The following is a 16,970-nucleotide window of genomic DNA, read 5'->3' as shown; positions in this document are numbered from 1 at the left end:
TAATAACAGAGGATATAAATCTAGACATATGTTGTACCAAAATGAGGCTGAAGGAATGAGTAGGAAACAGGAAGTTCCTTAGCCCTTATAGTACTGTTGAAATAACTATGTGCAGCAAGATGTTACATTTAGAAGTGAGTTCTGAGTGATGGATTAAAACTTGTGTTTATGGATCCACCTGTAGTAGAAATTAATTGTGAGCAATAACTTACAGGCCTTGACTGAAGGAGTCACGACAGCACTTAGGTAATGCCATGCTCTATATAAAGGACCCAAAATCCTTAATTTACTAGTGCAAACTTCTTAAGAAATCTGTATTTCATCCTCGTATGTGCACACTTTTCTAAAGAGAACTTAGGTTAATTTGGTCATTTAAAAACATTTCATTGAAATCCACATATTTTTATATTTCGGTTATGTGCAAACCAGATGGGAACATGAAACCTGGTTTGTCAAATAACTTGCACAGGATGTTATGCCAGGAGTTATGCAAAAGTTGGCAGCTACAATGAATATTTAATTAGCATGGATATGAGAGCTGAATTTTCAAAAATGACATTGATACATACTGTAGATTATTAATACAAACAAATGCTTGAAAAAGCAAACTTTTGGAAAGAAATTATGATTTTCTAGTTACAATGTTCTGATAGAATGTTTCAGAGAGCCTAAATTGCTAGGTACTTTCAAGGTCTTCACCTAGATTATAAGAGATCTATCTCTGCTAAAGGAAACAGATGAGTTGCAAAAATGGACTTGCTAAGAGGTAAAAAAACCCCAGGATAAGGAAAATTTTCTGGTATGGGACTGGCCACAGTTATAATAATATACAGAGTCACATGATGACAGTATGTCCCTTTCAGAGTCCAATAGTTTTAAACCTACTAGACAAGTTTAGATCACATGAGCCAAAAGTACTTCTCAGTTAAGTACATCCTGGGTCCAGCAATGTTCCCATAATGGGGTTAGATCTGTCAACAGAGCAGGACCTGCTTTCCACAAAAGGAAACCATTTTTACATGGCCTATGAGATATGTTGTACTCCAATGTACCTGACTGTGGTCATTGGAGACAAAGATAGTGCTCACACTGCAATCTGCTCCCACAGACATATTTAAATGTAGGCCATGGCAACTTAAGCAGTTTTAATAGCTACAACTAACGTGTAAATCAGCTTTACAAGCTAGAAGTCAGCTTGTTAAAGTCTAGAAACAGAAGGTTAGCAATGCTCATTAAGGTGAAATTTTATACTCTTACATACGAAATAAAATAGCTCATAGAAAATCAAAGTAGGGAAAATAGCATGAAAACAGTGAAAACAAAGTTTTGTTGGCACAGTAATTCATATGACAGGTGTCATTTAGCATGTGCTCCATCTCAATCTTCATTTTTTAGATACCCCACTAGGACCAGTGGCCACCGTTCCAATTAAGAAAATAAATTTAGAATGAAATAAAGCACCACATGTGTTCCAGAGAACATTAGAATCATGTAAATCTTACTAAATACCAATCAACTAAAAACAGGAAAATAGAGATGCAAAAATCACCATGTAATCAGTTAGTCAGCAGCAGAGTGCTTATGTCCCCAACACAGGGGTAAGACGGAAACCAGGGCAGGATCTAGTCTTGTTGGCACACCACCTAAATAAGCAATTCTTCTCAAAACAGTATCTTAACTCCTCATGTCAAAAAGGTGAGAAAGGGATGTCACTGAAGGCCCCCAAAGGAGACCTTAGATTTGCAGGTATAGGTGACTAAATTAAGACATCAGATCATATTTTTGTAGGTCAATAAAAACTTAGATTTGTTGACTTTTAACTGAACAGTTCTTTGCAGTTTTGTGCTTGTTAGGTTAAGAAAGAAAGGTGCACCAGTATGTTGAATGTCTTAATGAAGTCAGACTTCTTCAATTTACTTAAACCATCATGAGCTTCAAAACTTTTGTTACTCCTGATTTGAAGGTTCAAGAGGTTCTAAGGTAACCTAATTTTTGTCAAAGGAATTGCATGAGTGGACTGATTTCCAACACAGCCCTGAAAAACTACATAAACTTGCTTTTGTGTGTCTATTTCTAAAATATATTAGATAAAAGAACAAAAGTTTGTGTACTTTCTTATTTGTTAGAACTAAAGAAGGATAAGAAGCAAAATGTAGATATCTGAATAAAGATCATGCCATAATTACCTAATGGTAACAGGGAAGTGTCTTTTTAAATGAAATGCTTTAAAATGAAAACAGATCACCTTCAGTGAAAGGAAGAAAAAGTTCCATGCCTCTGGTAAATGCCTCTATAACCAGAAGAATTTAATTAAAGGCTACAGCCAAAACCTAAAACAGGCAGACAAGTTCAGATATCAGGTATTTTTGAGATATCCCTATAATACTACAGTCCTGGCCTGCAGATTACTGGGACTGTTCTGTGCTACTTCATTCTAATTTGTTCTGGGATTTGGCAAATTTAGTTTCTGCATAGATAAAGTATCAAACCTTTCAGCCTTCTTCAAATAATTTAGAGCATTTAAATTCAAATGCTTAGATTTTAAAGTTAGAATAACAATCTCTTCTAATTTAAGAACAATTTTTTCCATTATATTTCAAGAAACATTAGATTACAGACTATGGAATACGAGAAAAAGACAAAGCTGTATATGAAAATTCTTCAATTTGAGCATTTAATACTCATTGCTTTAATACTGATTTTGAGAGATGGAGGGAAACTGAGATGTTAAGAGTGGCCACCGGCAGCCTGTTGTGCTCTCAGAGTCACCACACTTAGTTTTCTTGTATTTACTGACTTTATGACTTACCTTAGAACATTACCTATACAATCCACCTTTGCAATATTTATGGTGGTTGGGAGCAGGCTAGGATTTGGTACCTTTTGGTTTGGTTGGGCTCAGTTTGGTCTGTTCTATAGTTACCTTAATAACAGATGTCTCCACCCTGGAGGGAGGGCTCTGCACTTGTGCTGCTGCTGCCATGTTGGCGATGGTGCTGAGGTGGTTCATCTGGCTCATTGCCATCGTGACAGAGGCTGGAGGTAGGCTCACGGGAATCAGCGGGTGGGGCATCATCATGAAAGGAAGTTCCAACCCTGTTGGGGGAAAAACATGGAAATATGTTTATGCATTTTCTCTTAAGCACTGTCTTCTTTTTCTCCTGATGGACAATATTCAAGTGACAGGTGACAAGATGGTTCACATTGCAGGAAAAAGCAGCTCTATGTCAGTTCTCTTCTGGGAGATGCAGGGGTGAATCACTAGCAACCATGGAGGGTTTCTAGCCACAAGGAGAGGCTATCAGACCTCTTTGTTTATATCTGTGTAATGTATGATATCATTGCTAAGCCATGGCCATTTATTATAGTTTTTGATGTCTGCTGTAAGGTGCTTTAGCAATGCTTCATTATGCCACTGATGCACAGGTTAGTTATTTTCAGTATCAATTTCATTGCATGTATTTGTTCTTTATTGTCTCCACTTCCCCTGCTTAATACTCTAAAGGAAGTATTCCAGTATTCTGCACATCCTTGATTTTCATTGCCTATTTATATAAACACCAAAAAAAGAGACAGGAACTAGAAAACTGCTGATGTTAGTGCTGAAAGATGTCAACCCGTACCATTAGGCAGAAGGTGGTTCTGTTGAAGAGGGTTGAGAGGATGGCTAACTGGAACATTATGCTGTCCAGGCAAGTTGGGGTGGTTAACAGAGGCCTGTGATCCTTGGGTGGGGGGAGACTGAAGTTTTTCTTTATCCCAAGAACCATCACTGCTGCCTGTGGGGAATGAATATACATTATTTGGATGAATGAAGACTCCAAATTTTCAATTTCTGAATTTGGAAGCAAGGCCAGCATTCTAATCTTTTTTGCAAGTAGAAATTTGTTTTTAATTTTCTTTTTTAATATGTGGGTTGGGGGAAGGACTTTAGGGTTGGGGTTTTTTTCCACCCTCTGAAAAATGAATGTAAGAATAACTTTTTTAAATTAAGAGTTAGCACAAACTTAAAGTATTAGTGTCGTGCTCATTCACATGAAGTCTGTGTATTGTACATACACTTTTCTCATACTTAGTAAATAAAACTATATACGGCACTTTTTAATATGTGAGAAAATATTTTTGCCTCCAAAATGTCTAACAAAAATACACCCTGTTATGCCAATTAAAACTTAAACTACAGTTATATTGTGTATATATATTCTGAATAAATAAACATTCTTTGAAGGAATTAAAATATTAATTTATTGAGAGCACCAACATGCATACATATATGCTTGGCTGATGATTCTATTTTGTATATTAAATTTTTATTTCTTATTATTAATATAAATGTGAGGGATTACACTTATTCTTGCAGTCTTCTGGTAGTGGAACAGACTAACAGCAAAGAAGAATGGGGACAAACAAGTATTGAGATGAGAAAGAATTAATTTCTCTGAGAAACACCCTTTTTCACTATTACAGACTTCCTCATAAAAAATAACCACAGAATTAAATAAGATACAATTAAAGGACAATATGACACGGTCTATATAAAGGACAATAATAATTAATATCTCATTATTAATTTGTATATTTATATGCAATGAAAAGGTTAACATCTTCCAACCTGACAAACTGTATTATTCTTGGTGTGTACTTACATATAGTGCTGAGATTGAGTGTATGTATGGTTATGCATACACAGTAATCTATACACTTACTGTATGAGTTCATTTACCATACACAATCAATAAACAATGTTTGCATATATTAATAAATATGGATATATGCATGCACTCTCAGCAGTATTAATATACCCATCAGCAATACATGATTGCTTACTTTTTCATGTAGAGCACAATTTCAACCTCCTGACTTTGAAAATGCCTACTATTTTCATGGGAGCATGTCTTGATAGGGACTTCAGGATCATGTAAGTCAAGATGTATTCAATCTATGCTCAGTTTCTATTTACCATTATAGATTATAGCAAAGTACATATTTCTGAATGTTTTTCTACATATATCCTACTCATTAATGAACAAACAGCCTGAAAAACAACAGGAATGACACCACCTCCTTCTTACTTCAGTAGAAAGGGGACAAGTCTATTAGTCTTGACATATTTTAACATCGTTTTCATTGGATGACAAAAGCACAGAAGTTGGTAGAATTCCAATTTAATTTCTGTAGATCTATTAAAAACCTGATTGTAAAAGCTGTACAACATAGTTTATAATGAAAAATACTCCATTATTGCCATGATTTTCTTTCCCCAGTTACTTCAGGAAGACACTTAAGGCTCAATATAAATTCTAACTCATTAGCTCAATACTGTCTCAATCCCAGTGTAAATTGTTCAGAAGTAGGTAATGAAAATTCAGTCCAAAGTCTCCCGCAATCAAACAAAGCAATTTTATGAAACAATGAAAAGAATCAATTATATTAGATACTTTTATTACTTTACAAGAAATTTTCATAACCTTTATGCAGTGAACATAGTTGAGATGATAAACGCATTATTCGAATCTCATGACCTCTGACAAGTGAACATGTTTTCTTATATCTTGAGAACTAAGACACTCTCAAAAAGCCTTAACACACATTTAAATATGTAGTGAAGAGCTAAATCTTATCTGGAAAAATATTTTTATTCCTTTAAATTTCATATTCTCTAATTTTCTGCTTTTCACCACTGCGATGTACGTATTTCACTCCCTAACATCCAGGCCTACACCCCCCCACACTCCTGTTTTGCTTATCCCTTCTGAAGAGTTTATAGCAATCCATTGCAGCACTCCAGTTGTGGAAGTCATCCCACTATGTCTTTGTTCTGGCAACTCTGCCAGTTTTCCTGCTGCACAATGGCTTCCAGTTCTTCCTGTTTGGTGGCTGTGCTGTGTGCGTTGTTCTAGATGCATTTCAGCTGGCCTATTGATCTCACCACCTTCTTGGGAGAGTCAATTCCTATATGACTATTCTTAGGTACTTCTGCAATTCCTAACAAATCAATAATCCACTTTGCAGTCTTTGCCACCACATGGCTCTCCATCCTCTACCTCCAGTGAGATGGCAGAGTAAAGGACCTTGCTAAAACACTGTCCTTCAAACACTGTTGTGCCTCGCCCAGACATCTCTAATGAGCTTGATTTTATCCCTTTTCCCCTTTAAATCTAGGTTAAAGCTCTTTCAATGAACCCGACTAACTTCTGTTTCCCGTTTGAGCCAGGTGTAGCATCCATTATATATATATGAAGAATACAAATAATACATAAATATATATTAGTAATTTTATGAATATTTGTTAGCATTATAAGGAAGATGTTTGCATTTCATACAGCTGCTGAATTGCCAGTAATGAGATGTTTCCCCTATTTTTATCAGCAAGATCTTATACAGTGCAGTTAATTTTATGTTACATGCTGATGTTCAATATGGAGATGGAGTCAATTCTTCTGTGACCCTTCCTAACCTGGTCACAGAATTTTGCAAGGTCAGTTATAGTTTGCCAATTATGGCTCTGCTTATGTGGCTCAGAAATTAGAGCTTTTCTAAATCAGTACTCTTTTCTACCTCAAAATTACAGTGTCTGCTGTTTTAGTGTGATATTGAACCCAATAATAATTTGGAAGAGAGAAGAAAGCCCAAGTGTCAAGGCTAGCATTTAGTGACAGTGTCCTGAATACTTGTAGTTTGGAATCATCTGTTAAGATCTGCTTATATGGAAAATGGTTTATAGACAGAGTCCAATCCATAACATTAGAAACCCCTTTCAAACTTCCGACTGTCGAGCTCCTGAACACTTCAAGTGAACAGACACAGATACAAAAAGTCTTGGCCATTCAATGCATTTTTCTTATGCTAGTTAAACAGAACACTTTTCCTCTTAGAGGAAACAGTTATTTTCATTAATGCCAAAGCAAAACAAGTGCTGCTCTATAGACACTATTCACTGTCTGCACAACAAAGTGCAACCCAACAGTTCTGTCACTTTTTACATTTGGTTTTGATTTAATACATACAGTGATTTCAAAGAGTATTACAAATCTGTTGCCTTCTTCCTCTTCACTTGTTGCCCTGCTGGAGGCTTATGTTTTTCCAGTTTCCATCAGTGGTTGTCAAGTCTTTGTAATAGGATTAAAAGCTTGGACACCTGATATCCCTGGGTGCTGCAGTTCACCCTCATAAAAGCTGTTTGCTTTAAATTGAGAGAAAATCAGTTTTTAGTGGCATAATTAATTAAATTATGCAAAGTGTTCCAGATTCAGCATAACACTTTCTGAAGCAGCAATTGGAAGCTCTACATTGCATTCAAACAGCATTTCAATTGATGCTGCACTAGGCTGACCATAGAGTACCATTTCAAGGCTTTCAAGCACAAGGGATCCAATTTTGAAATGCAAATGCTTAATGCTGAGTGCTCAAACCCCATACATATGTACTTGAATAGGCAATTTGGTAGCCAACTACATATTTCATATGTGATAGTGCTAATACAGGCACTCAAAAAATTGAAATGAAGTTCCAAATGTAAGTACACATGCTGAAAACCCTGGCTCAGGTGATCTCACATTTTCTCATGATGGACAACTCGATGGAACAAGAATGACAATACTTTTTCACCATTTAAAAGGCATAGTACAGAATCCATTGCTCTCCTCATCACCAATATTTCAGCACATATTTTCCATAATGTGAGTTACCTTCTCCCATAATCAGCAGTTACACAACAAACCATTATTTGTACACTGAAGTGGGTCTGTAAAAGCCTGATGCCTGGATTATTTGCATTCATTAGTAGCACAATTAGGTAGCTAAGGATGGTAATAATAAATTGAAACAATTCTGGACTAGAAGGTAATGCAGCCAAGAAAAAGAAAATGAAGCAGAAAACTAGTGTACAATGTCAGCCTCGCAAACAAACGCTGATCTAAATGCACCATGTTCGTTTTTATAATCATTCCTCTTATTTGCAGACTCCTTTTCTTGTTTCATTCTGACCCCATTAGGATTCAGTTTGCTTAAATTTCTGTTTCAACAATGTGAGCTGAACAGTTTAGTTCCTGTGATGGCCAACAGGGATTCAGTCAAAAGGGTCTGGAGAGATGCTGTCTCACTCTGTGGGAGACAGCCCCGTCTTTGCTCAGCTGAATCTGCATCTGGTGCTTCCAAACACTACAGTGACCCTTCTCCCAGACTCAGTTAAATGGCCTGAACACACATCTCCTGAGATGGCCAAAAGAATTTGAATCATGTCTTGTAGGGTTGGTGAGTACCACACAGCACCTGCAGGAGACCTCAAGACTATCTGGAGGTGTAGATCAGGTGGGATGCTCAAGGGTATCTAAGGCAGTAGCATATATCTATGCCTAGGCAACCAAGCCAAATTTTTTTGATTATAGGTGGCTTTTAGAAATTAAAATTAGGCTATCTACCAGGCCCTTGGGTCTTCCCCTTCCTTTCATGTGGAAAACTTGATATTTTATGGAATTACAGAGAACAATTCAAGCATGCCTTTAGGCAAGTGAACCCCAGCACTGGCTCAGGAATAGCTTCAGGTGCCATTATATACACAAGCAGTATCACATAGCAAAAGCACAAAAGAATCTGCCTTCCCACTAACAACTCAAACCAGCTTTTTTTTTTTTTGGTGTGCTACTGATCTCCTTTTAGTCTCATAATCTTTCTGTTATCTTCTGTGTTTGCTGAAACAATTTGTATCTCAGCAACAATTACCAAACAAAGCATCAGTATCAGCTGTGTTGGCTCATTTTTCTGAAGTGGACTATTCATGATCTGGGCTATTTATGTCCACTGGAAAATATGCATAATCAGTGTGCTAAAAATTGGTAATCTTAGCCTCCTGACAGTGAGGAAACCATTTCATAAACTGCTCAAATCAAATGCTGCTCCTTTAGTCTTTGAAATGTTATCCTAAAATCAGACGTACAGTTTATCTGCAATATAGGAGTGTTGTGAGATGGTATAAAAGACACATGTCTACAGACAAAGGCATTTTTATAAGATCTCTATGTTACTGTTACATCATTAAAGGGAAAAAATACTTTTGCCATTTGTGAACAGTATCTGTCTAATATCTTTGATACTTGGATTGCTACCTTTTCTGGGACCACAAAGTGATCAGGAGAGAAAGTACTACAACATGGAAAAATAAGTTTCCAAAGTCTTCTCTGTAACCCTTTCTATTTGGCTTTACATAAGGATTTTTCTTTTCTTTTTTACCCTCTCACAAAGGTTTGCATTATTTTGGGGTTTTTGGTTCTAAAATCATGTTTATGGTCTTAAATAGGCCATGAGCAATGTGGGCTCTTAATGAAAAGTGTTCATAATTTTCCCTAAAATAGTAGGCTGATGGGTCTGGTATTTGTAGTTCTGCTATTATCATGACAGATTATATACAGGTGCAGTAGCAAATTAAAGAAAAAAAAAACACACACACATGAAAAACCCCTATCCTTTAATAAACATTTTCCTACAAAAATACATAAAGGAAAAGCCAAAAGAACCTTTGGAATTATATACTGTTTATTCTTTGCTGACAAAAGTAGTAATCTGAAAAACAGTTAGTAGCCTCAATCATGTAGATTGCTTCATTCACTATTTTAATTTTATTGTACGCTTGTTTTGTGGCAATGGTAAAAGAAATTATAACTGCACTTTGCACTATAATCCAAATTTGTATCCACATTACTTTCACCATATTTATGTTCTGATAATAAAAGCTATAGTAGAAACTGTTAATTCCAGGAAATAAGATTGAATTCTAAATGCTGAATACCAGAGTATAGGTTTAATCATTAATCAGGAAATACTGAATTTATATAAGTTAATAAGTGGAAGAATTTTTTTACAGTTACAACGAATCCCATAGAATATAGATATTTTATATTAATCCTTCATTATTTCACCAAAAAAGATTAACACAGGAAAAGCTTTTTAAAATTCAATTTAATGAATAATGAAACTGTCCAAGACAACTGAAAGCTCAGCAACTCAGTTACAGGCTGTGTGACATTTACCTAAAAATAGATTTTCCATTTGTCTCCTTTTACTAATACCTAACTTGTGCTAATTTCATAGATAAAAACCAGGTTTTTTTAATGGTTATATGATCTTAAAAGATAACAATGAAATTTTAGATATGCAATACTAAATCTGTGACATCATCAAGAAACAAAAAATCATATGTGCTGTATTCACTGTGTTCAGGAAAATAAAAACTGGACCCCATTTTCCTGTCAGGTACACCTGGGTAAATAAGTTCACTTCAGACCAGAAAGCTGGAAGTACAACTAGTCCCATAAAGTAGAGTTCTTAAAATATAAAGACTAATGAACCATCAGAAGTCAACCAAAAACTACATTTTCCTTTTTTCTCAACACAATGAACATCACAAAGTATTTGCAAACATCTGGATTACAGTGGTATGTGCTTTTGCTCAAAAATTGCCTGTTCAATCGATAATTAATATATTATTACATGTAGTCATTGCATGTAATTGTGGATATGAATATTTTCTGTATGCTTAAGGAACAGGTAAGAGTGAATATTCCTGGCTGAGTAGTCTATAAGAACATGTTTAGAATATTTTCTGAAAAATATGGGTTTAAGTTTTTTTAGTGTAAGTTCCTGTTACTTCAGTTTATAAAGAAGCTATCCTCATTTGATTTGTTGGTCTGTATAATCAGTATAACAGTATAATAGGCTTCCTTTTTAGTACAGTGGAAACTAAAACAGACAGGTCCAGAAATTTGTCCAAGCTGAAAGACACAAGTTTAAGCTTCTGAGTGATTCATGCCTACGAGTAAGTGAAAAAGCTTTCCTGAAAATATGGATTTGGATGGGATTCCATGATCAGTATCTACACTGGTGTGATACAGACAACTCCTCAGTTTGGTGTGGACACTTAATTTTGATCCTCATTACCTCTAGTCTGAGTTTTATAGCCGCTAATTCTATATTAGCAGTGCTCAGAAACAAGAAAAGTAAACCAAAGCAATATACCATAAATGTATTCAGCAACTTGTCGTCCCCCTTTCCTCTCTCTTAAAAATAATTCTCAAAAAGTATAGAAAAATAATAACCTAATTACTGCCCCTTTAACTAAAAAAGAAAACTCCTGCAGATTTTCAGGACATCTAAGTACAGCTGACAGTTCTGTATAAACTATAAACTAAAGAAAAGCAAACACTAGAAAATCCTCAGTAGATACACTGAAGTGTATTAATTGCATAGGCAAAATGAAAAAAGCAAGAATGCTAAGCTTCCTGATGTCATCTAATAGATAGACATAATTGTTAGGTAGTCCACACTTTGCTCCGCCTGTTTCAGCTGTGCTACAACATGAAAAAATAAGAGAAGAAAGATATATTGGGCTTGAAAGAAAAAATTGAAATTGAAATTAAAAGTGAGAAGGCCTCTGTAAAATCATGTTCAATCTATTCCAAAGAAGAGGCATCAAGGATGAAAATGCAAAGCAGGGAGGTTGACATATTACAGGGAATCAAGTTTATTGATGACTTTTTAAAAAAATTGCTGAACTAAAGAGGAATATTTCAACTTCCAGCATAAATGCTGCACAAACTCGTAACAGTACATTGGCTCTAAAAGGTTGCACACAGAATGCCTTCTTGAACATAATTTTTCAGATTTTTACTCACTGAATCTTTTTAGTTGTTTTCTTAGGAAGAAAGGATAAATTATCAAAAATCAGTCCTTATTAATCAACAGATTAATAACCAGTCTTAAGCAAAGTTGATCACAAGGTCTCACAGCAATTACATTTCTGTGCTCTCTGGGAAAACAAAGGCAAGTTGGCTGCACGAAGCCCCACCAGCTGCAACAAGTCTCAGGCACTCTTCAGAGCACATGGCTGTGCTTCCCATTCAGGGAAAAGGCAATTTATGTTTGTCCTGATATTGGCTTGATGAGCAGCATGAGGCTGGACACAGAGGTTTCCCAATCGATGCTGTTTCTCTTCCACACCAGAAAACTGCTGTGGGAAAGCCAGAAGGCTGCACAAGCTCTGAGGGTCACAGAGGTATTTCCCCCTCCTTTGGGAAGCAGGTGCTAACTTAAAGCTTTGTGAGGAATTGTCTTACTTTTGAGTTGCCTGCACAGCTTTGATGCAGCTCTCTCATGACCATTCTGATATAGTCCCTAAATTTTAGGTCTTACATATTCCTTATGTAAATTTGCAGCATGTAATAGGCCCAGGTCTCAAAGAAATACAGTGGTGATTATGATGACGATTATTATTATTATTACTATTATTATCATTAAAAATACCTTTTTCTAGCTTTTAGGTGCACAACTTCACTTCTTCAATGCTATCTGAATACATGTGTATGCATCTGTGTGCACGCCTCTACCTTAATGCACACAGACACACACAAACAAAATGTGCAAATACATAAATGCTATAACAGATCGTGAATTAGAGTTTTACTACAAATATCTTCTTCTCACATGCTTGGATTTGTAAATGGAGCACATTCATCCACCAGCTCAAAATCTAGTATGTTCAGCCTAGCAAACAAAACCATAACGTGCTTCCTTTGATCAAGAATAACACACGTTATCTTGTGATCAGCGTGGAGTGAGAATCATTATACCATCTCAGCTGTTATTCTGCATTTAACTGTGCTGCAGTAACTTCATTGTACTCTTAAGCCTTTAGATTTTTTCCTATAGTCCCACGTCCCAAGACAGATGACCATTTCATTACTTAAAAGAGGAAATCTTACCTAAGAGTTTATGGATCCTGAGTCTTGTTTCAGGACTGTTGAAACTGTTTCTGCACTTGATTTATTGTTTTCTCAGGATGACAATGAAAAAGTTACAAGTAGTATGACTAGTAATAACAGTAGTAGTAATAATATGTGACAATTAGAGCAGGTAGACACTCCAGGCCACAAAGGGCTTATAGTGTGAAAATACCAAAAGAAACAAATACATATAGACAGACAACAGGCTGCAAGGAATTTCCCTCAGTGAGAAAGATGTACACATAATTGCATATTTGTTTTAATTGCTTCTCACAATTGGTTTTGTTTAAGCAAAAATGATAATTTTCTCTGTGAGATTTAGTCTTCCACCATTCTCTATTTATGTACTGATACCCTACTCTACTCAGAACTGCTGATTTTTCTGACTGAAGCCTTACAAAAATGATCAAAGGTGAAATCTACACACAAAGGCAGCTAAAAGTATGAAATTGGATTAAGAGGGTAGGAATGTGAAAGTGATACATTTTAAACAGCAAATTTCTCAAATATTTCCTTGGACTTTTGTGACTGGGGGGAGGAAGTGTGTTACTACTTTCTAATTAATTTTGGTGGTTTTGTTTCCTTTTTAAAATTAAAAGAAACCACTATCTTAAAGTTATTTAAGACAAAATATTTATTTGCTTCAAAAGATCACTGTTACCTAAAACCATCTCTAGCTGCAAAAAATTACACCAAATTTGTGGAAGGGACAAAAACATCAAGCCAGTGTTTGACAAAAAATTGTCTATTGTCATTAAATGACAGCATGTTATTATGATTTATTCAATATTGGCTTTACAGTTGCATCTTTTTTTTTTTTTTTCTCTAGAATAGTTCTAGGACAAGGAAGTTCACCTAAGCTATTATAACAAGATTTAGTACTCTGAACTTTACCAAACCCACATGAATCTTATTCACTGTAGTCATTCCTGTATCTTATATCAAACTGATTTGTGAAGAATGCACACATGTTTTAAGTGTACTTTAAACAATATCTTTAACTGTGTCTTTGACAAAATTCCTAGCAAGGTATTTACATCCAGATCTCATTTAGTAAAAATCAGAATGTTGCACTCTTTCAATGGTCAGACAAAGACACAAACACACATCTTATTACGTTTCCTATCTCCTTCAATCTTTCTTTGTGATCAATAATTTATCTGATCAGAGATGAGGGGGGTTACATTACAGGAGATACAATAGGTAGCCAAAAAAGCACTTTTTCTTCACCCTGCCTTGAACGGATTAGTGACAATGTTCTCCAGTTCGGAACTGTGGGTACAGTTTTGAGAAAGGTAACCTCTGCTCCCAAGTCTCATGCTTTCTGAACAAGTTTTGAGCAGTGTATATCTGGTGGCTATTATGTAAAATCACCGTGGGCTAGATGCCTTCTCAGCAACCTGTGTACAATCCCCTGCACATACAATGGATAAAGGTGTTTCTGTGTGTTAAGTCCCTTAGACTTAAGACCTACAAACAAGATAATAGATTAGCAATTCACATGGATCAGCTCAGCATAGAATGAAAGAATCATTGAATGATTTGGGTTGGAAGGAACCTTAAAGATCATGCAGTTCCACCCCCCTTGCCATGCTTGGGGGGGTTGTGTCAGCTATTTGTAGGTTACCACTCATCCTAGGTTTCCCAAAACAAGTACATCTCAGCTGGACATCTGGATTGCACTATGGTGGCCAAGAACCTGAAAATTGCTTGAAATTTTTCTACTATTGGATCTGGCAATGTGTTTTATGCTGCTTAATTAAAACAAACAAAGAAACAAAAACAAACAAACAAACATATTAATTTTGGATTAAAACCTATTTAGGCTTAGACCTTGAATTAAAATATTGGATGAGGGCCTAAAGTTCTTCAGATGCTCCAGGAAAAATTATGCAAACTTTTTTTCAAATTCCAAGAAGTTTTTTATTCTGAATTAAGATTTTTGTTTCTTTAAAATGCAAGCAAACATTTTTTCAGAAGTCTTTGTTTTTCCAAACAATCTCTCTAGTGTACAGTCAATATAGATTTCCATCAAAAATGAAAAGCTGCATTTCTCATTTTTAAATCATCAAGACATAAATGCACAGACAAATTGCTAACAGATAACAATTATGCCAGAAATCAAATCCTAGAATTCAAATTTGGCCTAGAGGCCATAAGAAGTTAGAGCTGTGTTCCTAGAAATGGAATTACAAGTAGAAGCACCTGACACTTAGCATACAAATTCTGCATGCAGTTTATATGCCCCACAAGATAGAGAATACATAATTCCACAATTATATTCTAAAACAGGAAAACATCTACAAATAATTTTAGAATATGTTTCCTTTTAAAAGATTAAGACTGAAATCCTGTTTCCATTGAAGTCATTGACGCTTGATAAAGGCCAAAATTTCATTCTGGTTGCTTTGATGTACCAGTCTGAGCACAGCTGAGTGCAAAGATACAAGTCCTAATTCAAAGCAGTGCTTAGGCATGTTAGCTCAAAGGATGTACAAATGCTAAAAACTGGCTAAAAAGTTTATTATCTTGTGGTTAACCTTTCAAGGGATAAAATGTGTTACTTAAATATGAGATATATGCTAACTGAATATTTATCCTTTAAAATTATTCACTAAAAAAGGAAATTTAAATATCGAGACTACCCTTCGTTTCCACAGGGATTTCTATATAGTCTTCAGGATTGACACTGTGTTAAAGTATTAGTACAATTTTTCAAGCAGATTAGTCTGAACACAATGCTTTGAAAAATTTAAAAAAAGAGAACAGATAGCAAATGTCACTTCTTTAGTAGCTACAAAATGCAAACTCCAAGTGTTTTAACCTAATGAATAAATGAGTTTGTCCTTTATGTATAAAATATAGTTTGTGTTTGTTGCACAAGTTTTTTAATAATAGATGAATTTTAGGTTTGCTTCAACATATTCAATACAGTGTGATTAATTTGGTTTTTCAAAAATGCAAACTAGACATTACTATATTACTCTGCAAAATGCACAGCTTGCAACATTATTGTCTCTGTGGGATCTTAAATTGAATTGTAAAATGTGTCTTATTTCCAGTTTGATTTATGTAAGAAATTTCAGTGGATAATGCCCTTTTTGAAGTTTCAGTGCTTTCTCTAAAGAAAAAATACATAACTAAAAATCATGACATAGCTTATTATAAATCACAGCAAAGTTTTATCCTTACTTAATGTTTCACTTAAAAATCATATACTGATGCTACATATTAGATTCAATTCAGTGAATTAACTTTTTTTGAAGCTTCGTATTATGACAGATTATATAACGCATTTTTGACATGTTCTGTGATTTTATTGCGATATTCTAAGTAATTACCAAATCTCTTTTTCTCTAAAAAAGCTTTCCTGTGCCCTGAGAATTAATCTATGATACCATTTAACTTGGCTTTTTGAAGTAAATATCACTAGATAAAAAGCCAGCTGGTTCTGAATAATGGGATACTTGAATGAATGTATTAGTGTTTGAAAATGAGAGTACAAATCTTTTAAAAAGATTAATTTCCATAAGAAAGATAGCTCACAGATCTACAAAAGAATAAATTCAAAACATAATAAACTGGCAGAAAGAGAGGTAGATTAAAGTAAAGGCAGCAGCACCTTGTTATTGCAGCTGTTGTATAGCAGTGATTCTGTATCAATTACAACATTTGGTAAGTATGGGCAGCCTCTTCAAAGGCTTCAGTATAAAGCCTGAACCCGGAATACACAGTACACCCTATGTAATAACTTGAGTGATTAATTTTTTTTCTTAACAGGACATAACTTTTGTTCCTAACAATTGATTCTCTGGGAAGTGTTACAAAGACGCTTCTGACTTTAATGGGAATAGCTAACATCAGTTTTGTTTTTTTATTAAAGATTTGGATATGAATTTATCTTTATCATGGAAAGAGCTTGGCTTTATCACCACACACAAATGCTGACATCAGCATGTAAGCTGACTTTTGTTGTCCTATGGACTTTATTTTCAATATCCTGTTTCAAAATATGTTTCCATGAATAGGTCTACGATTCTGTGCACACAATTGCTTTGGCTAAATATTAATGAAACAAAGTTTGCTGATGCCACTAAATACTGCAGGTTTGCATAAACAAATGCTGAGCCTCAAAGAATTAAATCATACTGGGACAAACTTTGAAGTATGTGGGGGGCATTTGTTTTCTGATGATGG

General features: G+C 35.1%; 1 protein-coding gene across 6 annotated transcripts in view; it reads right to left on the bottom strand.

The window, feature by feature from the left end:
- The window catches only part of DACH1 (dachshund family transcription factor 1), a 354,945-nt gene that overhangs the window by 114,926 nt on the left and 223,049 nt on the right, over positions 1-16,970 (bottom strand). For 3 of the 6 annotated variants that reach the window (XM_064408603.1, XM_064408601.1, XM_064408602.1), the window contains exons 4-5: positions 3,624-3,779; positions 2,924-3,096 (exon numbers count right to left, since the gene is read on the bottom strand). In XM_064408603.1, coding sequence (XP_064264673.1) covers positions 2,924-3,096; positions 3,624-3,779 — 329 coding nt within the window. The remainder of the gene's footprint in view (positions 1-2,923; positions 3,097-3,623; positions 3,780-16,970) is intronic. The other 3 variants (XM_064408604.1, XM_064408606.1, XM_064408605.1) reach the window with 1 other exon arrangement.

This window comes from Passer domesticus, chromosome 2 (assembly GCF_036417665.1).
Source record: "Passer domesticus isolate bPasDom1 chromosome 2, bPasDom1.hap1, whole genome shotgun sequence".
Lineage (NCBI taxonomy): Eukaryota > Metazoa > Chordata > Aves > Passeriformes > Passeridae > Passer > Passer domesticus.
Note: the sequence above shows the minus strand (reverse complement) of the source record. Positions and strands in the feature narration are given on the sequence as shown.